The 22,999-nt window shown below is 41.9% G+C and overlaps 1 protein-coding gene across 2 annotated transcripts; it reads right to left on the bottom strand.

Moving 5' to 3' along the window:
• Positions 1–490: 490 nt before the first annotated feature.
• Positions 491–22,352, bottom strand: RB195_000614 (uncharacterized protein; the record flags this gene model as incomplete). 2 transcript variants are annotated; one of them, XM_064197047.1, is made up of 25 exons in its annotated part: positions 491–644; positions 1,935–2,075; positions 2,177–2,259; positions 2,334–2,400; positions 2,652–2,758; positions 3,460–3,611; positions 3,684–3,787; positions 3,842–3,919; positions 3,975–4,126; positions 4,188–4,283; positions 5,539–5,649; positions 5,710–5,817; positions 5,881–6,045; positions 6,988–7,161; positions 7,223–7,322; positions 8,506–8,583; positions 11,834–11,940; positions 11,989–12,137; positions 12,201–12,264; positions 12,317–12,504; positions 13,412–13,515; positions 14,208–14,371; positions 15,300–15,595; positions 22,086–22,165; positions 22,246–22,352. In XM_064197047.1, the coding sequence occupies 25 exons, from the start codon at positions 22,350–22,352 to the stop codon at positions 491–493; spliced, it is 3,129 nt and encodes a 1,042-aa protein (XP_064052928.1). The 2 variants fall into 2 exon arrangements, with proteins under 2 accessions (XP_064052928.1, XP_064052929.1); XM_064197048.1 differs by lacking the exons at positions 8,506–8,583; positions 22,086–22,165; positions 22,246–22,352 and adding exons at positions 14,982–15,022; positions 15,083–15,149 and having other exon boundaries at positions 15,300–15,485.
• Between the last annotated feature and the right edge of the window lie 647 nt (positions 22,353–22,999).

Below are 22,999 nucleotides of genomic sequence, written 5' to 3' on the forward strand. Positions count from 1 at the left end.
TAGAAAATTACAAGGCCCGAAATGCAAACTCATCAGCGATGCGATGCACAAGTACAAACATTATATCAAACAAGCATCAGTGAGTAGCTAAATCGAGCTAAAGGGCCACGCTTCTCGACTTCATGTCTGTCTCGTAAAAGCACACTTGACACGTAAAAAAAAAGGAACTAAACCGTTTGTTCTCGAAGAAAGTTTGTACGCCCTATTAAGTTAAAAACGCTCGAAACAAAGTTAAAACAATGAAGTTTCAAACTGTGGAAGCAAACGATAGAAACTAGTCAGGAAGCACACACTAGTTCGTCGCATTTTGAACTCGCAAAAGATGTGAATTTGAGAGAACGCGAGCTATGAACGAGTCTATGCGCTGATGCAGGCGAACGTCAGGGGCCTGCCCATCAGAAGGAGACCACTTCCCTACTGAGCACGCAAATTTCGGCTTAAAAGCAACGATTTTGTTGCTCTCACTTGCCATGAATATCACAATACAGATCTATTCTTCCATCTCTTCTTCAACATTTGCATCTTGTAACAACCCATCAGTGATCGGTTGTTGACGCCGATAGACAAGCATGTACGGTGTTCGACCAATGGTAGGATCTGCAGGAGCAGCGATCTCGGAAACGCAAGAGTCATTAAATTCGTACCTGTAAAACAAAAGTATGCTGTGCTGTTCACTTCAAATGCGAAAAATTCCAATAATTCCATCTTCTGAGGGGTTATAATGGGGTTCTCGATAAGATTATACCACAACTAATTCTTTTTTTTTAAATAAAAGAATACTTTGAGGATATAGGAAAAGGTATATAGAGTATACTTAAAACATTGAAGATTGGTCGGCCATTAAAAAAAAACTTGAAGAATTCGGTACTGTCCACCAATCCATTGCATTAGTTGAGGATGTATGCGACTTATAAGATCATTAGTGGGGCCCATCATCAACGAATTTAGTGTCCTACCAGACAAAGTTGGCGTCAATTTATCGACCCTTTCGTGATAAAAGTTTAGTAGCTCTTTGTGCGGAACAGAACCAACGCGCAGACATATTCTTCGTGAATTCTTAGTCTACATATAACCCAGTGGACCAGAATAGCAAGCTCAGTAGTTAGAAGGAAAATACATCTCTTATTTCACCCACTGCACACATTAATTGAAACACTGCTATCCGTAAGCGGTTTGAAGCAGTTTCAAAAAATCTGTTTTACCTCTTACTAGACGGGAACACAGCATTTTTGGCGGACCTGGTTTACGTTTGTTCATGGACATCGTCTCGCTGCGTCTTAACGCTTTGACAAACATCCTCTAATCACTAACAATAATCACATCAGCTATTACACTGCGAGGATGGTCAAGTTTACGTACTCGGATCAAATACGAGTATAAAGCGGTACACTTTGCTGCAAACTGCACTTTGTCAATGGCTGGGCAATGAAATAGGTCAAAATATAGGAATACAATTGTTGTCATACCGGTACTGGTAAGACAACGTTTGCTACTATGCTTTGCAGAACTTGGCCTTCTCATTGTTACAATCACAAACATTCACATTAGAAAACAGTTACACGGAACGAAGGTTTGCTACAAAATAGAAAATACAGTGTTTCTTTTTAAATATTTCTGCAACTGCAGATTAAAAAAAAACATATTGTCCTCTATCGCAAAAGACAGAATAGCACAGACGCTGAGTCTCATGTGAGATTCGTCTTCGAAACACAAGTTACAAGTTAGAAACAAGTATTTAAGATATCGTTGCCAGAAGAGTTTTGCTATTAGCTGCGGTTTCCAGGTAAAGGTAACTTAACAGGAAAAATTAAAAATAAAGAAAAATAAAATTAAAAAAAAAGATGTAGTTACTTGCAAAATCGATTTACAAGAAACCACAAAGACACTTAAAGCATCAAAGTTCAGGAAATAAACACAAATAAGAAACCACTCACCACTTCCCTGTTGTCTTGTTTAGCGCAGAAGCCGTGTAATGTCCTCCACCTAACCCACCAACATGATGACTCATAGCTATTAAATCGTATTTCACATGCTCGTGCCTCTCATTCGCCAATTTGGAGTTCAATTCAAAACCTCTGAAATGTTCATTAGATCAACATTGAAAGAAATCTCATTAACAACGATCTCTTCTTAAAAAGGTTGATGAACTGAGTTTAAATTGGAGCCAAAAACTCACTTCACCGGAACCACAACTGGTATATCTATTTTGTCCCGGTGCCACTTGCTATATTGAAATCTCTTCAAGTGGATGATGAGAATCTGAAAATGTCTAGACATTTAGATAAATAAAATGTAAAGCGGTGACAAAAAAAGGATTATCTAGTTGCATCCACCTGTGGTAAACTCCAAAGGTCCAATTTTTTGGTTGCTCTTTCGTGTTTTTTGCACTTTGGGCAATACCTGGAAACAAAGAGAAGGTTCGAAAAATGTATGTCACACATACTCATACATGAGATATGGGTTTTAAGATGAAATGAACAAGAGAATACAATGAATAAGAGAATGAAGAAGCAATGAATAAGAGAAAGAGAAATAGGAAAGTAATAGGAACTATTATTTCAGCTCACGGAGACCACAATAAGCAATGAGCAGTCAATGTTGGGTTTGTATTCAAATTTTATGAGATATCTTAGGAGGTATGCATCGCTTACCAACTGTCCTCTTCACCTAATTGTTCCTGTTTCGTAAACAGATCAATGCACTCCATAAGATGTATGTCTTTTCGTGACGAAACGGAAACTTCTCGATCAATCAAATCCTGAATGGAGCAATATCAAAAAATCAACTAGAAAAAAAACGGGAGAAAATTCTCAAGAGCTTTGACGAGGAAAAAAATCACTGCTCAGAATCACAGCAATGGCATTGATGGAGAAGGAAAAGAACCACAATTCTAGATTGGCACCAGACTTGTCTGGGAGGATGAAAACACTGACTTGACACATCGGTCTTTTTGTAGATTTCAAGCAAGAATAATCATAAGAAGGAGTTTTGGAGGATTTTCACTATTTTATAAAAGTGTGGACAAAGTTTCCGGCGTCGATCAATCCGCTTGGGATGCACCACCACGTTCACTTCAATTCAGAATCACGAACGTGTAACTGGCCTATACAAGAACTTGCCGGGGCTAGTTGATGTGTCAAGTCAGTATTTTTATCCTCCCAGACAGGTGTGGTACCAATTTATCGATCCCGGAGGGATGAAAGGCTTGGTAAGCATTAGGGCAGATTGGAACCTCCGATCGATCGTGCAGGAAGCGGAATCTCTAGCCGCTACACTACACCCGCCCCAACTGTTTTATACATGACCAAATTAACTTCAGCTAGCTTTCTGAGGCCTAACGGTAGGCTAGCTGAAGTTACCGGTAGGTAGGCCTCAGAAACTTCCTGAATATTTGTCAGTACTACTCGCATAAATTTATCGCGCTAAAAATAAAATTAAAGCTAGAAAACATAAACTTACGGATCCCTTATATAAATTGAATAATTGTGGATCTCTCCATTGGAAAACAACAGTATGTGTTGGAAGGCCACTAGGCCATGCTACAGGTTCATCAGGGGCCTCCGGGAATGGAACCGCATTACCATTGTGCATTATAAACAATTTGTATCGTTCTGAAATCAAAAAAAAGGAGTTTTTCTTGGAAATGTAAGGTACTGTAAATAGTATCAAATGATGCAACTAACCTCGCTCTTCTCCATTTCGTGAATCATCTTCACATAAGCACAGCTCTAGAGGCGATTTCATGAATGTGTCCGAGATGAAAGGCAAAATGCGGTTTGCAAGAAAGCTAAACAATTTCTTTGTTGTACCACCAGAAAACTGAGTTGAATGGAACTATTACCTTCTGGTGAGGTAGTCGGGGCTAGGAAGAGTGAACACCATAGGCAAAGAAAGTGTGCGTCCAGTCTGGGTTTGGTTCCTACAATTTTTACCTGTAGTTCCTCCAAAAACAATACTCTATAAGTGAAGCATACTTTATAACGACAACTTTGTGTGTATTAGGATTATGGTCAACTTGACAAGCAAAAAGCGATTGAGTTTTATCCTCTATATAAATAGGCTCTGCAGGGTCCAATAACCGAACTTCATCAGAAAAATCACCAGTACCAATCGAGTATACAATAATCTGGAAAATAGTGATGATTAGTCCCGTATTTTTCAAAAGAAGACATAAGTGTGAGAACAACCTCTCCCGTAAAGTCGTTTCCAATGTTTTGTAATGAATTCTTCATCGTATTGATTGCATCTTGGACTGTTGTGGATGTAGCCATCGTTATCGTGAACTGCAAAGACATATGTTTACAGATGTCGGCTGTGCTATAAGAAGAACAACTGAGAATAGGTGAGTTAGAAATCTACAGTGAAGTACGCTGCCATACTATACTTTCCCCACCAGGAATTATTCGCTTTTGTTTCGGTAAGAAATAGCGTCAAATAAAAAAAAAACTTCCAAAACAAAACAAAATCATTGCTGATACTTCTACCAGATATGTTATTAGCTCCCATTATATTCTCAAGCAAACCCTCGATACGGTGGAAATGAACTCTCACAATCCGAAAGAAACTGTCAGCATACGGTCAGTTTCCTTTCAAATAATCCTATTTTGCTCATCCTTCGTGTCCAAAATGTTGAGACTCTCTCACTGAAGGTACTCAGCTGTAATAGTTCCCTGGTGATGACAAATTTATGGCCTTTAATTTTCGATGTACAAACAATCCCTCTAAAATCCTCCGCTTTACTCTTTACTCAATATGGCGCATAACTGAGGCACCAATTTTTGCTACTTGATTTGAACTTAAGGACAGCATATCACGAATCTGACGTGGTGAGGGAATCCGCGGGAAAAGCTAGGGATAGAGTAGCAGATTGAGAGATCCGGGGTGGTGCCGCTCATCTATTGTTATTTTACGACGATTTCAGTTGCAACACGTCAAACTTGTGCACGCGCCGCAAACTGAAGGAGCGATCAAAGATTAGTGAGTTCTCCTCACCAGCCTTTCAAGTAAAACCAACAAAAATACGGCTGAGGGGACCAGAACGTGTACGTAGAGGAGCGCTCTAGTGTACCTCATAGGAACTAAAGCGATTCCCACGCCGTCCTTTTTTTGAGCTGAATCACCCCTTCCACGCAATCTACAATCCCACCTCAAGTTTTTTTTTTCCGCGGATTCCCTCACCACGTCAGATTCATGGTATGCTGCCGTTAAACTAATTTCACTGTGGTGTTACTACGAGAGCATTACCTAAACCTTTACTCAGCAATGTACACTATTTCGAGGAAGAAAATTTAATTTATTCACTAGAAAAATTCTGCGGACCGTAAATGCAGAAAAGTCTGAGTTAGTTGGATGTCAGTTATCCTACTGTCGTGATCCCAGACTTTAGCAAAAAGGTAAGCGTAGCAATGCAATTTTTACCCTTCACAACTACTTCGAAAAAGTTGTTTGTGAGACATAAGAAGATTCAACAAACAAAATCAAGAACAGTGTTAAGACAAAACGTTAACAGCATAAAGAAATAAGACCAAGATACTATACCTTCGCCCATCGCCGCTTTGTGTTAAAAATTAGAGTGACGATTTGCCTGACCTTCTCCTTTGGTGGCAAGGGGACGGACAAGAAGCAAAACGGATCAAATTTAATGCTGACCTAAATATCTGCCTAATACCTATCTGCGTGAAAATTTCAGAAACACGGTCGAAAGCTCACCTTCGCGCATACAGGACAAACTAAGGTCGATTTCAGCTGCCCATGCACAAGGTCAACTATGATGCTATCATTACGAGCTTTGTAGGCTTGCCAAGACTTTTCAGCTTGCTGTAGATGAATGTTTTTGGATTCAAAACATAAAACTAACGCAATATATGCTACGGAACAGACCTCATGTTCTTCAAGTCTTTCCAATGTTTCGTCATCAGGAACATAGGGCTTAACCTTTATTCTGTTCAGATCTTCATGTAATCCGTCCAGAACATAAGCCAACAACTCTTGTGAGTCTTGTTGAGCATAACCGCTGAATCTTGGAGCAAACTGCCCGATGGTCATCTGTAACAGAAATGAAAAGTCGAAAAAATTAAATATTAATAAGAGGGAAACAAAAATGTCAGCGCAACTGTGCAAAATCTGGACAAAGTCTGGTTACATTCTTTACATGTTGCAAGCGGAATTCTCCAAAGAAAAAACCCGGGAAACTTCTTAGCAAATCTAGCAGTGTGTAATGGCATGTAAATTGGAGCTGTTTTTGGTGTAATACTACACCAAAAACAGCTCCACTTTTTTCTTCCATGTATTAAATCGAGTCCTCAGCGTGAGCTCCACTTCAGCAAAAGCTTAAAGGCATCACCCCACGAGTCTGGAGTGGTACGGATTTCCGGTGGAGTATTCGTATACGGGATCGTAGATTACTGAGAGAAGGATGGTTCCGTCCATTTCTTCCTAATTGCCGTGGAAAACTGCTCGAAAAATACGGCTTCGAGCGTTCCGGCGCACTATTTTCCACAAGGAGTTCGACTGGAGAGCGCCAGCTTTGTGCACCCGCGCATCTTTCGGGCCGTTTTTTACGGCAATTGGGAAGAAATGGACGGAATCACACCCCTCTTCATAATCTACTGTCCTGTATACAAATACTATACCTGAAATCTGCACCACCACAGATTCGTGGTATTCTACCTTAAAATTGCTATTGAAAAAAAGGCTGCTGAAAGAGGTCATGCAAACTAACTAACTTGACATACACCGATGTATGCGAGACATCACGCGTTGTTTCCTATTTCTAACGTTACTTCCAAAAAAAATCATCATTTAACTTGTCAATTATTATTTAGAGATATCGGCCTTGTTATTAGTTAATAGTGAAAATAAAATAATACACATTATTATAAATATAAAATAAACATGTCTCGACTTTTTTAAGAAGCAAAAATGTTTGCTTCCCATTGGCAGATGAAAATGAGTCAAAACCAATAATAGCTATCCGAAAAGACATACCTTGACTTTGCGCGGCATAACGCTGACATTCTCTCCAGACCACATGTTATGAAGAAGATCCCCATACGCTCGGGCTAGCTCTCCATGAGTTCCGAGGGGATTTCTCTCATTAATATCAGCTACGTATCGATTTGACAGAAAATATTCTGTCAACTCCGGCACATTTGAGAGACACTAAATGAAAACATGAAGGTGATAGGAGAAATAAAAGAAACACGCTGAAACCAACACATACCTGGAGAGCAGACGCCATAAAACATGTGTTACCGAGATTTTGAAGACCGCATGCTCCTTTAACAACTGTCCCATGTCGATCACGAGATGTGTCGTAGAACCTAAAAGAAGAGTAGTTGGCACAACTCGTATCATCAGCTTCACTATTACATACTTCATTACTGTACAATATGAAATAAAGTTAATAAGAGAACGATTCTAATGAGAGCACATTCACGAAAAGCTGCAAATGCATCCGCTGTTGAAAAATCAGTAGAAACAAGAAGCAAGAGTTTGAGGGCGAAATGAGAATGAGTGCTAGTAAAAGGTTGTAATGCGACATGTTACATGCAGTCACCGTCGAAGGTTTTATAGACGCACTTCATGCTCTCCGGAGTTGTGCGTCTTTTCAGCGGATAGTACGATGGTTATTGCATGAAAGAAAAAAATGGGGACGTACAAAATGGTAAGAGATGTGACATGCGTAGACACCAAAACTGAAAAAATTCCCAAAGATCGTATGTTTGATGTTGATTTTCGATTAACCCCTGCGCCTAAGAAATGGATACGCAAAACTTTGCACTACTTATTTGCGATTTCTTCTCTAAGTTGCCATACAACTTACTTCATTAGCAAAGATGAAGATACTTTGAAAATGAATCAAAATGCAAACGACAACGCTTGAATATTAAAGGCAGTACATCACGGCTAGACGACGTGGCACGGAAACCCCAGGGGAAATGTAGAGTTCGGAATGCAGATTACAAAAACGAGCATTGTTACCTTCATCATCCCTCATTATCGTAAAAAAATGGCATTCATTTCTAAAAAAAAATCACTTGCAACGCGACACCTTTGTGCACGCGTCCACGGGCGAGCGGTAGAAGATCGATGATACAAATGAATAGGAATGAATGAATGCTGAGAGGAAGCGATGGGGTACAAAAGTGAGCGTACTATCGTGCCTCATAGGAACTAAAGGGGTTCCCACGCCGTTTCTCAGCACGCAAAGGGAGAATTGATTGAGGACACGCTCGTTTTCGTAATCTACAATCCGAACTAGGTTTTTTCTGAGGTTTCCGTACCATGTCAGTTTTGTGACATGCTGTGTCTAAGCACTGAGTGTGAACTATGAGTACAGCATTTCATTCAACTTATGCATGCAACAGCAACATCAACGCAGGTTTTTTTTTTGTTAAAAGAAATGAAAGTGTTTGCTCACTAACGTCTTAGTATTGAGATAGAAGAAAGTTTTTTTTTTCTAAATGAACACATTATATAAGTAATCAAAACGAAAAGACGTACATGTGACTGAAGATATTTTTGACGAACAATGGAATAAATTCAGCAAAGAAACTTCTATGACAACCACATACAATTCTGCTGAAAGTTTATCAACTCGCAAACATTTCCAAAAAAAGCCGAAGTACTAAAGTTTCAGCTCCAAAAACTTGACTCAAATGATCCAGCACCAATGAAATTTGAAGATGAACTGACTGTAAGAAAATGTAAGTAATCTTCGAAGTTTATGTTGAACCCATGGTAATTTTTTGACTTACCCTAAAATCACACAGCCGAGTTTTCATCACTACAAATTTCTTGCAACAATTACTGCTGGAATAGGTTTAAAGGAGACCGCGGTAAGATCCGACATATGTTGGGTTCCATGGGAAATTCGTTTTGAGCGAGACTTATTCGCATATCAGCACTTTTCGATCTAGACCAACTGTTAAGGCAATCAACTGTTTGGCATTCCATTGTCGACAACGCAGCCATGCTTTACTTCAACCGTCTACAGATGACAACCCTCAAACTCGCTCTTTCAAGGAGATTGAGTTGAAATCAACTGCTAAGTTGCAACGCTCTAATTGTCCTTAACACCTACGGTACATTTGCCTCTCGATATGCATGCAATGTTTATGACTTTAAAGGCATCACCCCACGAATCTGAGGTGGTGCAGATTTCAGGTGGAGTATTCGTATACAGGATGGGAGACTACGGAGAGGGGGGTGATTCCGTCCATTTCTTCCTAATTGCCATAAAGAACGGCCCGGAAGATACGGCTTCATTCGCTTTGGCGCACCATTTTGTACGAGAGGTTCGATCGGAGCGCGCCAGTCTTGTGCGGCGCCGCATCTTCCGGGCCGTTTTTTACGGCAATTAGCAAGAAATGGACGGAATCACCTCCCTCTCCGTAGTCTCCCATCCCGTATACGAATACTCCACCTGAAATCCGTACCACCTCAGATTCGTGGGGTGATGCCTTTAAGGTAATATTTCCTCCTCTTTAGTGACTATATTCAGCAGCCATCGCATGCTCTTATGTGACACCCACAGCCATAATCTCATGGCTATAATTCAAAAAATAGGGTGTAAACCACTAAAGTAACACAAACTATCATTTGCAGTGTTCAACTGCAAATTAGTCGTTCAGTTATCTTATCACACAACTCCAGCTAACTCACAAGAGCTCCATTTCGGGGTAGGAGCCTTCAGCTATAGATATTTCCCCACAACAACAACGTAAAAACGTCAGTGAGATTCTCTGTAATTTGGTATAGCTTGCTCACTGCTTCGTGCAACGCCAAAATTCAACAAAGCTGTGTAAGGATCCTTGTGTGGATGAATTATTTCGCTATCTAGTATTCCTAGACAACAGATTTTTCGTAACGGATATGAATGAAAAAAATGACAGACGAAACCCCCGGACCATATGCTTTAAAATTCACCAATATTTTCCACCAAATGCAGACTCATCTAGATAGGCAGTAAGGTCCGTGGGTTGTATAAAATAGAGAAGTAATGGCAAAACTCAAATCGATATACCACCCACGGACCTGATAGGGTATAAGTGAACACGAAGTATGTATGCAATGATGGCATACAGCCAACGCCAACTCGTTAGGTACCGATACGTATGCATTAGCATAGACCACCACGAGTACCTAAACGCTAATGACAAAAGGAGAATATAGGAAGTAAAGAGATAAAATAATGCTAGGTTTCGGAACATTGCTTTTAGCTATTTTTAGAAAGAAAAAACTACAAAATACTCTTAAGACTCATAAACTGCGAAGTTTCGGCAAAAAGAAAAGTATGCAGTATTTGCGCACTACGGCAAGTTCTAGACAACAAATCTCGCGTTTGTATTCGCACGTGACCCGCAAGCACACTAATTAAAACAAAGTTGAACGAAACATACTACACTCTAAAGTGATAAATTGCAGTTGTTGCCTTTCGTAGAACAACTTATCCGTAATCAGCAGACCAGCGCTACTCTGTTCGCACCACCTAGCATCGCAAAACTGAAAATGTTAGGTTGGGTACTTATTTTTTAAACACGCATTCCCTTTACAATTTCATGGTTGCTTAACAACACAAACACGCATTGCTAATCACGCGCCGATAAGTTCGCACCGTGTCTCTATCACAGTGTTCCAATTTTCTGGGAATGCTATAATTTCAAGAGACCAGAAAGACAGAACACTGTAATAAATAATTATGGTGAATACATTGACGGAAGAACAACAATGCGTGATTAAGAAATCGTGAAATTGTGAAAGGTGTGCGTTTGTGAAAAAAGAGCACCTAACCTAATAATTCAGTACAAAAATTGTTCTAAAATGTTCCAAAGAGTATACTCGGAAAGAAGGAACGAAAAGGAACAGATGTACTCTCACTCTTTAACCTCAAAAAATCTGTCAAGGTGGAGTTTGATATATTCCAAAGGTTCAAGATCCGCATATTAAAGATATTTTATAAGGGTATTTTGTTGTGGATGGTAATCTGGAGGCGGAATATATGACCTATATAAGATGTTGAGGCAGCACCTTTCATAGAAATTCCAAAATCTCTGTAAAGTTCTTGCGAATTTGTGATATTTTGCGTTGTTATGAAGAAAAACCATTCTCTCCATAAGGTAACGAGCTACAACTATAAACTAAAGGAACTCTACACCGAAATGCAGCTAATCTATACTGAAATCAACTCAACCAAATCTTCTATCGCTCTCCTATTTCCACAGCGTGTCACGTAATACGAACGGGCTATTGTAACAACCAAATCGCTTTGCAAACACGACAGCAATGTTATATTTGTTGTAAATATTTAAAACCTGTTTTTACCCTTTACCAATTTTAAAACCATTGGTGCTGCTTGACTTAATGCTATAAAAATCTCACAGATGTTAGTTTAGAAAAGTGACAAATTCGAGAAGTGTAGTGTTTGGCCGAAAGATAACGAGCGAAAAAATAGATGCGATAGTCGGAAGCGATGCTCCGACCCTCTTCACTTTTTCGAAAGGATTTCCTGCATTTTTGGACGGTTCGCGAAAGGACTCCCTTCACTTTTAGACGGTTGGCGAAGGGATCCTCATCACTGGAGCTGAACCCCATGAGCTAATGCCCTTCACCTGAGGAAGGTCCGGCCCTCCCTATCGCACCTATTAGCGAAACAAGGTGGTGTTATTTTTTTTAGGATGTCAAAGAAAAACTATGATTAGTTGTGTGCGTAATTGTAATGAGATCAAAATGAAAGTATGATGCAACATAAAGTAAGAAATAATGCAAAAAAGCAAGCACGAAAGATATAACTCTTGTTATAATGAAACTCTAATGCACACGCAGAACTCACGAATATGATGAAGAAAGTGAATTCGAAGCACAGTCACTCCTCGAAACTGACTGCTTATCGTTGTTTATAAACCATCCGTCGTCAGAATTACATACATCTACATAAACCTTAAAAAGGAGACTGAAAAAGAAACGGTAGTTGAGCAGAAATCGTACCTTCTGAGCAGTATCGAAATAGCTATCAATATTCTGCTGTGAAATATCTATCAACTCGTATTTATCGCCATGAGCTATGTAGAAACGGAGCCTATCGGGAGGTATGGAAGATAATCCCAAGGACTTGAGTGCGCGATCCCTTAGGTCCACTAAATGAAATAGTTTAGGCAGAGAGAAAAAGGGGAAATTATAGAGCATAACGGTAACCTTACTTAATGTGTCACTCCCAGTTAGTCTCAGTTCGCAACATTTCGAGGTATCTCTGGCAAGATGAACCTGAATCAACTAAGATTCTCGTCAAAAACCTACAGTCAAGGAAGAACCTTACCATGACTACACGTGGGTAAACTTCTACGACAGGTTTCCCATTTTTAGAGACGACTTTCCGACAAATGTAATCACGATCGGCCAGATCGAGACCATAGACCTCCTTGAAGCGGTTGAACACAGGCTCCGGTAGAAGATGAAAATCAATAGATTCCGCCAGGTTCGAACGCAAAAAGTATGCGTTTCCAGCTGAAATGAACAACTTGAGTATTTCCACACATGTCAAAAATTCCAAAAAATTAGTACAAATTTCTGCCGCTGATGACTAGCTAAGTTTCCGTTATTGTGAAGTTCCAGCTACTTTGAGGGAAGAAAATTCGTTCCATAGTGCTACTAGATGTATCAAAACGTACTGCAGAATTTCGATCGTCGTACATTATCAAAAACGCCTGGACAATAACAGTCGAAACAAAACAACCTCATCGAATCCACTTCGAATAAAAAGTTGAAGAATGATAAGTATATTTACTTCATAATGTGAAATTGCAATAAACATCAATTGAACAGTTATCCAAAGTGTATAAACATTTTTTGGAAAAACATTTGCAATCAGAAGGTATTAGCCAAAAATCAAATTTCCAAAATAAATAAGCACTGCTCTACTAAAGTCTCTCTCTCCCTCCCTCTCGCCCCTTCTCTTGGGTGTCCCCATTGGTGGGTCTAAGTACAGATCGGCAAAAAGGTTAGCTGCGAATGTGCATAGGCTGTACTCCCAAAAAGTTGTGCTATTATCCAGAACGAATGCCGAATTGTGGACACCACCTCAAAAAAATTATAGATTAACCTCCCGCCTGACCGAAGCTGGGAGACAAGGTACCTTTTGTTTTTCTAGCAAAACCATCCAGAATAGATTATACGATACAACACAGATAGAATATCCATAGAACGCAAGCAAACCAAATAACATCTATATGCAAAGTTGCAACATATATTTTGATATATTATTGTACCGTAGAATAAATAGGAACTTCGATGAGGCGGTGATGCCAGAAAATTGAGCGCATCACCATATATTTATATCGTACATTTACCTTCACTTTTTATTAAAGTAACATCAGAATCATCGGGGTGTAAAAGAAAATTCGTGAACACTTACATTTAAAAGAGATAGAAGCGTTATTTATTGAAGGAATATCCTCGACAAAACCTTGCTTGGCAGCGTCAAGAACTTTGGACCACCATGAATTGCTAACTACGTACCTGAACGAAAAATGGAACAATGGAAATTTTGGGATGTGATAAAAGATAATGGTGTAATAAATCATAAAGAGGTATATAAGGACAAATATAATGCGCGGCTAGACCTAGTGTACCAAAAGAACAGTTTGTTCACGACGAAAATTCTGGATTTCTAAGTTCTTCATTTCGCGCATGATCCATCATGCACGAATAATGCACGCAGAACTTGAACGAATCCACTTTTGAGGAGAGTATTTATAGCAAAGAAATGTTAAATGGCAGTAGGTATGTCGGTGGTGATAGGATAATCCAAGTTTATGCGTTCAGTGATTATTTATGTCGTATTTGGAACTTGATACAAGAATATGGATTAAAAACGAAAAAAGTGGTTGTTGCGCTTTTTGGAAACAGTATCGGAATCGGTTATAAGCGCACACTGTGACTCTACAGCTTTGATTTGTAGGTGAAAGAAAAATGGAGGAAAAAGGAAAAAAGGATGAGCTCTGAAATTTGAAAAACAACAAATTTCTGAACACAAAACAAATAGTTCGGACCTAAGCGCCGAGGAAGAACGTTAATACTGCCAAAAAATCCCAAAGAACTACTATAAATATAATATTTACCAGAGCTTTTCTCAAGCTTTGACAAATTTTCTTTTTCTTTCATAACTGTTTCCACACTAATAAATATAATTCAGAAAATGAAAAGCTCACCAGTTGCTCTCAGCCTTCAAAGGATATTCCTGGACATCGGAGATGAGCCGATTCAACTCTTTTAACGTTACTCTACCATTATTTTTCTTTGCGACAACAGTATCCATAGGAGTATTCTCATCAGAACCTCGCTCGTCGACTCTTGTCATCCCGTGTAGAACGGGCTTAAAGATGTCGAATTATGTCCTTAAACTTTGAAAAGAAAAGAAAATAAAGTAATTAACGTATGATACAATTTCCATCAAAAGGATGAGAAATAAAAAGAATGTACGAGATAACCGCAAGAAGGGGTCCAAATATAGGAACTGAATGAGTGTGTATTAATAGACTTTTTTCAAAATTGCTATTCAAAAAAAAAAACACGGAAGTTCGAAACACAAATGATGAAATCGATTACCACAAAGTAAAAGCGCAAAAACAACGTAAAAAATAGCAAGAGAATGATCTAAATCACAAGAGAAGATACTCTGTAAGGTGAGCAACAAAGTAGAAGTTAAATTCTTCTTCTGATTCATGAAAAACGGGTAGTTTGACCTCTGCAAGCGTTCAATCCCAGGGTAGTTCCTCCGAGAAAAAAAAAGACTTAGGTACGGAAGAGAAAAATGATGGATCCGAGAATCATTGTAGACATGAGTAGAAAGAGAGGAAAAGAGCTGGATAGACACAAACTCTAACACTACCGGTGTTGGGATTAACGTAAATAAAAACTAAGAGTTTCGGATTAGATCCGGGTAGGATGGAAGTGAAAGAACAATATGTAAAGAGAAGACCCACCAAGGCTGAAACCAGCCGCAAGAAGTGAGGGAAACAATCCACTGAGATAACCACCAAAATGTGAAGGATTCAGGGAAATGTTCGAGTATCTACTCATTCACCATCGGGAATGATGAGAAGGTTCAGTGCGGCACGGTTGTTCACGACGTAAACAGCAGACGCTGTCTGCTGAAATGAAGTAGTTCACAAATATATTCCCGTTTGCTGAAGAAATCCCATATAATACATTATTTGAATGTTCGAACAGTAAGAATCCTGATGTGGCTTGACTTTTTTTTACCGTTAAGAGCGGTATAAGGAGATAGATGTGATCCTTACCGTTAATGAGGATCCAGCTTTACATTTCAACTGCTTATTTGTACTGATTGAATAGTTGCCACCGAAAATGTAGTCTTGCCAAGATGACCTGAAACTCGGTGCGGCTGCATAAGTGGCTGCGCTCGAAGCGGTGTGCTTGATCGTAGCGGTCACGATCGTTGTGGGACCCTTGCCATCACCGTTCATCGCAGCAGTTCCCCATGGTCCCAACTCGATTCCAACCGCTAGCTCCACCCTGTCGCTTCGAGCGCAACCGCTTACGCAACTGCACTGTGTTTCATGTCGTTTTGACCCGACTATGATAGCATTACGTCTTTTAGTGTCGCGTAAAAGTCGATTTCATAATATTGTGTCACGGAGACGTATAAGAAAAGCTCTTTCTCATTACTAACGGCCGGGAAGGGCTTTTCGAATCATTGTGTGTTATTTATCGATTATCATCCAATTGATCGGAGAATGCGGGTAGCTGTCTCCGATCAATGGGATGATAATCGATAAGTATGTGATTGTCTCTGCTAAGGACGCCCAGGCAACACGTTCGGCGGCGATCTAAGAGTACACACATGTACTGCGACGCCAGAAAATTTCATTTCGTTTCAAATTGGATATATTCGTCTTCAGAGACATCAACTTTAATAGGTAAAGTGTGTTGAGAACTAGACAAAAATAAAAAGAATCCAGAACACAAGTGCAGTTGCCCTTTGGAATTTGTGTTACGCCAAGAGATAAATGAGAGTCAAAATCAGAATGGGGAATGTATCTTTTGCAAATCACGAAACATTCACCCACCTTTATCTGAACTTTCAAGGTTTCTGTAAAACTTTAAATAATTCCCAACTCTCCTTAGTCTATCTTAGATGCGATCCACAAAAATACAAGCAATGATGTTTACAGTAACATCCTAAACTAAAGCAGAAAAAGAACACTTACAATAGAATTTCATAAAAGAGAACTAGATCTTGCATTCATTTTTTCTACTAGTGTACTGTTACTTGTTAGAACTTCTCTGAACTCAGGAAAATTGAAACAGTATCAGCTAACAATTGAAAAATCTAGCAAGAAGAGCACTAGTTTTCTTCCGTTATTTATTGTGCTCCCAATTTGAACGAAAAACCGAACATCAGACTTATTGTGCTTGCTTCGCTCACCTTCATTGAAGTAAAATAGAAATTAAAAGCAGTAACATTTTCAGTAAAAAAAAAAAAACTAAATATATACTTTTCCAACGATGCCTTCTTTTTCCTTTTTTTAAAATTTGAAAAGTAAAGTAAAGTCACTGGCGTATCGATCCTGTTAGGATGCGCCAACGCGTTTTACTGGAATTCGTAATCGTTTTGGTTTTGGAACGCGTATTGGCCCATACAATGACTTAGGGGGGGGGGGGGGGGGAAGGGGGCCAGCCGATGAGTCAAGTCAGTGTTTTTGTCCCCCCAGACAAGTTTGGTACCAATTTATCGACCCCGGAAGGATGAAAGGCTTGGTTCCGACTAGGACTGTTTTGAATCTCCAACCGTGTGGCTACGACGGAACACTAACCTACTGCGCCATACCCGCCCCTTAGTGAAAAATTTTTAAATTTTAAACTTTACTTCTAACTTTTTTTAAACTTAAGCACGGATGAAATGATGATAGAACGAAACGATGATTCCATAGTTTCATTCCTAAATGTACTACGTTTGAGCGCAGCAGTTGTGATCGTGTGAGGATCCTCGCTAGTGCCACCCATCTCTGCAGGTAGCAATGGTCCCAGCTCAATTCCAACCACCGTCTCCACCGCACCGCTTCGAACGCAGCCGCTTGCGCAACTGTCCGTGCTTCATGTCGTTTTGATTCGACTATATATTCCTTCGATACCGTGACCACTTGTAATCATAATTCGAAGTATGAGTTTTTCTCCCTTTCTCCTCAACAATTAGCGCAGAATGATCTCCTTACATACGAACTGACATGAACGTCATCATCGTATTGATAAAGGTGAAGTTCTACTCTAGATCACTTAAACTATTGGCCGTATAAGAAAAAGGGTAAGAAAAAAAGAAAAAAAATGCGTTAGATAGGGGTGCTAGCGTCAAAGAGCGGTAATATGATGTGCGGTGGTTCCTTATAGCGTTGAGCAGGTGTACCGGCACCAAAAAGCGCTGAAATGGTCTGAGACGGGTCCCATGGCGTCGGATTGGTGAGTCAGTATCAGAAATTTGAATCAGAGGACTAATGTGCGCAATCGTTCGAAACAGTTTCGTTAAAAAGTGAGTTAGAAACTGTGAACCGTTCCATGGTCACGATAACTGCATGCAGCCTAATGTACGCCTCCATATGTCTATTTGCCTGTAGTTACCTTTACCATGTTTGTCAGGCGCTTGCTTCTATCGTATACGGTATCGTAGATTGCTGAGAGAAGGATGATTCCGTCCATTTCTTCCTAATTGCCGTAGAAAACGGCCCGGAAGATACGGCTTCGAGCGTTTTGGCGCACTATTTTCCACAAGGGGTTCGATTGGAGCGCGCCAGCCTTGTGCGGCGCTGCGTCTTCCTGGCCGTTTTTTAAGGCAATTATGAAGAAATGGACGGAATCATTCCCCTCTCCATAATCTGCTTTCTCTTATAATAATACTCCACCTAAAATCCGTACCACTACCCGATTCGTGGTATGCTGCCTTTAACAGTACTCAGCAGTTTACTGATATGATGCAGCACCCTTATTTTTGTCACTATGATAATGGTTCATGTCATTCCACGTTTCCGTATAATCATGCTATAAAGTGACGAGATTATTCTGTCACATGCGTGTATGTGTCTCTCTATCTGCCTGCCTATCTATAGTCAGGTCAAAACGACATGAAGCACGGTACAGTTGCGTAAGCGGTTGTGCTCAAAGCAGCGCGATGAAGACAGCGGTTGGAATTGGAGAGAGATCGTCGCAAACTGCAGCAATAGATGGTGGTAGCAAGGGTCCTTACTCGATTCTTAACCGCTGCGCTCCGCCGTCTCGCTTCGAGCGTAACCGCTTACGCAACTGCACCGTGCTTCATGTCGTTTTGACTCTGCTGTATCTGTGTCTGTATTATTAAAAGCGGTGAGGCCGGTTCAATAATATCCATTTGGTGTGCAGCGGTGCGGTAGTGCCGCGGAATAATTTCTAATGAATTTTTCAAAAATTGAATAAGATGTCAACCGTCTCACAGCCATGAAAACTGCATGTATTGTATTCCTTCTTTCAGAAATTGGAAACACGCATGCAAATGGCCAACAATTCACGTGATCTGAAGTACCCCTCTCACGGGCTTTTAGGATCTTCGTTATACACACGTGACAGAATGGGTCCGCTATTATACAGCATGATCATGTTTTTCACTTATTGCTTACATGATTATAAAAGGGATCAGTAACTATGAATGGTAATCAACTACCCGTAGACAAATATTGTTATGAGCCGAAGTTTTTAAGTAATATATAAACTTTGTTAGATTACTGTAGAACGGTAAATTTGGAAGCAAAGTACAACTGCCACTGATAAGCTTTTAACTCCTCCTCTTTATACCTTAACTCCATGTTGAAAAAGATCTGAAGCTCGGTGCTGCTGCGTAGGCGGCTGCTCTCGAAGCGCCCCGGTGGAGCTAGCGGTTGGAATCGGGGTGGGATCATCGCTAGCTTCGCTCTGACTGCTACGATGAAGGTCCTCCTACGTACACTTCGAGCCGCCTATACTAATGGATTGATAGGCGGAATCGGATCCATAATCGGATAGACCGCAAAGCAGGAAGAATCCAAAGATGTGTGCTGAGTCTGTGAAGCAAAAACCGAAATTGTTAGCACGCGTTCATACCTACTAATGCGTTTCGATTAGCTAACATCTCTGTTCCTACTTCCTTTCCCGTTCTTTGAAGCCTGAAACGTCAAGCCAATATGCAACTTACCTTTTTGTAATATGTATGTAAAAAATTGTATAATGGGAAAAATTCGTAACGGATTGTGCCTTGAACCAGAGTCAAAAAAGTCTATGACCACTCTGCTTATTGCCGGAGAATGCTCTCGTGATGCTCACGTATAGTAGGGTCAAAACGACATGAAACACGTACGCAATTGCGTACGCGGCTTTTTTCGAGGCGCTTCGGTGGAGCGTAGTGGCTAGGAGCGTGGTGAAATTCTTGCTGGCACCACCCATCGCAGCAGTTTGCGACGGTTCCAACTTGGTTCCAGCTGCTGCCTTCACCGGGCCATTTCGAGCGCGTACGCAAATGCACCGCAGCTACACTCGTGTTTCATGTCGTATTGACCCGACTATATTTTCATGGTGAAAAATCACTTAGCTAAAGGTAATAGAATTTGCTACTTTCAAAAGTTACTTGTCTGGTTATGACCAGATACTTCCACCTATTTCCTAAGTAGCTTCCTAATGGAACTTCTGCGATTCACTCTCAACGAGGTCAGATATCTTGTCACCTGATGTGGGAATCAAGCAGAAACTGGTCTTTGTTGAGTTATTTATTCACTGCATAGTTCACGATCATAATCACATTCGATTCTGTTGCGCCATACATATCTTTTCATTAAAATCCAAAACAGAAGATGTAATCTCTATATTGCTTCTCAAATATTCGACAGAACTAGGAGTATGCTGAGCTATTACCTTGCAATCGCCTTTCCTAACGAATAAACACACTAAGTAGCAGGTAACTGTGCAAAGAGAACTTCACATTCTATTGCGAATCAGATTTTTTTAAAGGCATCTTTCCACGATCACTCTTCAGGCGTTCTGGCGCACTATTTTCTACAGGAAGTTGGACTGGAGCGCGCCAGCCTTGTGCGGCGCCGCATCTTCCGGGCCGTTTTTTACGGCAATTAGGAAGAAATGGACGGAAACACCCCCCCCCCCCTCTCCATAGTCTCCCATCCCGTATACGAATGCTCCACCTGAAATCTGCACCACCTCAGATTCGTGGGGTGATCCCTTTAAGAGTAGTGGGCTATGCTAGTACAATCCTCACGCAGTCTCTGAGATCATGTTCTATTGAGCCTGCCGCCATGCCGCTGTAATTTCATAAATAAATCAGGTAGTGACTGATCTTTGTTCCGTTATTTATTCACTGGATTCACATGCAGATAGCGTGGAAATACGGTGACACTATGGGGGCGTTAAAAGAATGAGAAACATGGAAATGAGTTTGAAATAGAGTGTACGATATTAGAAAAGAAATATCTGCTAGGAAGGCGCTGGAAGCGTTTCGCATTTCCGTCAGGAATCTATCTGTGAATAAAACACGAATATTTCCGAAACCTTTACAGTTAATACGTCAGTGTGGAGCCGAACAAGCTTGTAAAAATAAAATAAATAAAAATGAGTGCTCAGCTATTGCTAGTGACTTTATGCCATTCCCTGTGAGACCCTGTGAGCTATAAGATTTTCCCACATGCAGTTCCTAGACACTATCCAGAGATAAGTACTTAAGGATACTGCACGGTGTGTAGATCTCATTCGTTCTAGGTGACAATCTGTAAGGACGCGGTGGTTTATCAGCGCCACTAGTAGGTGAGACTGGTCAGCTTGTTTTCCTGTTCGGAGTTCATGTGTACTTAGAGGGATATCGAAGTTTGGCAAGGAGTGAGGAAGAGTTTGATGGAATATGCATAGCGCCAGAAAACATCAAACCATTTTCATGCGTTTGATAAACACGACGCTGTCGAAATGTCTGGCCAACAATAAGGTTGGTCGTTGGCGTAACAAAAAAGCATATACTATTTACTGGATTGTCCCTGATCCTGAAAGTCGGAAATAACCCTTGAGTTTTTAATGTGTGTTTGTTTCTAGTGATTTTTCGATTTTTTTTAATGGTGAAAAGGACCATGAATTGTTACGCTGCGATGTTTTCGACACCGTCTTGTCTCCAAATCTCTCGCTGGACGCATAAACATAGGCAAGGAATTTTTTTTTCGAACTTCTTCTTTAAGAATCTACTATATAATAACGGGCTTATTCTGTCACGTGTGTCTGTGTGTGTGTGTGTGGTGTGTGTGTGTGTGTGTGTGTGGTGTGTGTGTGTCAGTCACGAAATTCAAAATGAGGGGTGCGACGGGTCCACCGGCGTCGAGTTAATGCCTCGAAGCTAGGAAGCTATAAAATGAGGTGTGAAGGGGTCCACCGGCGTCGGATACCTATAGAAGGGGGTGCGACGGGTCCATCGGCGTCGGATACCTATAGAAGGGGGTGCGACGGGTCCCACGACGTCGGATACCTATAGAAGGGGGTGCGACGGGTCCATCGGCGCCAGATAGCCTTAGAAGGGGGTGCGACGGGTCCATCGGCGCCAGATAGCCTTAGAAGGGGGTGCAACGGGTCCAAGACGTCGGATACCTATAGAAGGGGGTGCGACGGGTCCATCGGCGCCAGATAGCCTTAGAAGGGGGTGCGACGGGTCCATCGGCGCCAGATAGCCTTAGAAGGGGGTGCGACGGGTCCAAGACGTCGGATACCTATAGAAGGGGGTGCGACGGGTCCATCGGCGCCAGATAGCCTTAGAAGGGGGTGCGACGGGTCCATCGGCGTCGGATACCTATAGAAGGGGGTGCGACGGGTCCCACGACGTCGGATACCTATAGAAGGGGGTGCGACGGGTCCATCGGCGCCAGATAGCTTTAGAAGGGGGTGCGACGGGTCCAAGACGTCGGATACCTATAGAAGGGGGTGCGACGGGTCCATCGGCGCCAGATAGCCTTAGAAGGGGGTGCGACGGGTCCATCGGCGCCAGATAGCCTTAGAAGGGGGTGCGACGGGTCCAAGACGTCGGATACCTATAGAAGGGGGTGCGACGGGTCCATCGGCGCCAGATAGCCTTAGAAGGGGGTGCGACGGGTCCATCGGCGTCGGATACCTATAGAAGGGGGTGCGACGGGTCCCACGACGTCGGATACCTATAGAAGGGGGTGCGACGGGTCCATCGGCGTCGGATACCTATAGAAGGGGGTGCGACGGGTCCCACGACGTCGGATACCTATAGAAGGGGGTGCGACGGGTCCATCGGCGCCAGATAGCCTTAGAAGGGGGTGCGACGGGTCCATCGGCGCCAGATAGCCTTAGAAGGGGGTGCGACGGGTCCAAGACGTCGGATACCTATAGAAGGGGTGCGACGGGTCCATCGGCGCCAGATAGCCTTAGAAGGGGGTGCGACGGGTCCATCGGCGTCGGATACCTATAGAAGGGGGTGCGACGGGTCCCACGACGTCGGATACCTATAGAAGGGGGTGCGATGGGTCCATCGGCGCCAGATAGCCTTAAAAGGGGGTGCGACGGGTCCAAGACGTCGGATACCTATAGAAGGGGGTGCGACGGGTCCATCGGCGCCAGATAGCCTTAGAAGGGGGTGCGACGGGTCCCACGACGTCGGATACCTATAGAAGGGGGTGCGACGGGTCCATCGGCGCCAGATAGCCTTAGAAGGGGGTGCGACGGGTCCATCGGCGCCAGATAGCCTTAGAAGGGGGTGCGACGGGTCCAAGACGTCGGATACCTATAGAAGGGGGTGCGACGGGTCCATCGGCGCCAGATAGCCTTAGAAGGGGGTGCGACGGGTCCATCGGCGTCGGATACCTATAGAAGGGGGTGCGACGGGTCCCACGACGTCGGATACCTATAGAAGGGGGTGCGACGGGTCCATCGGCGCCAGATAGCCTTAAAAGGGGGTGCGACGGGTCCAAGACGTCGGATA

The sequence above is a fragment of the Necator americanus genome, chromosome IV (genome assembly GCF_031761385.1).
Source record: "Necator americanus strain Aroian chromosome IV, whole genome shotgun sequence".
NCBI classification, from domain to species: domain Eukaryota; kingdom Metazoa; phylum Nematoda; class Chromadorea; order Rhabditida; family Ancylostomatidae; genus Necator; species Necator americanus.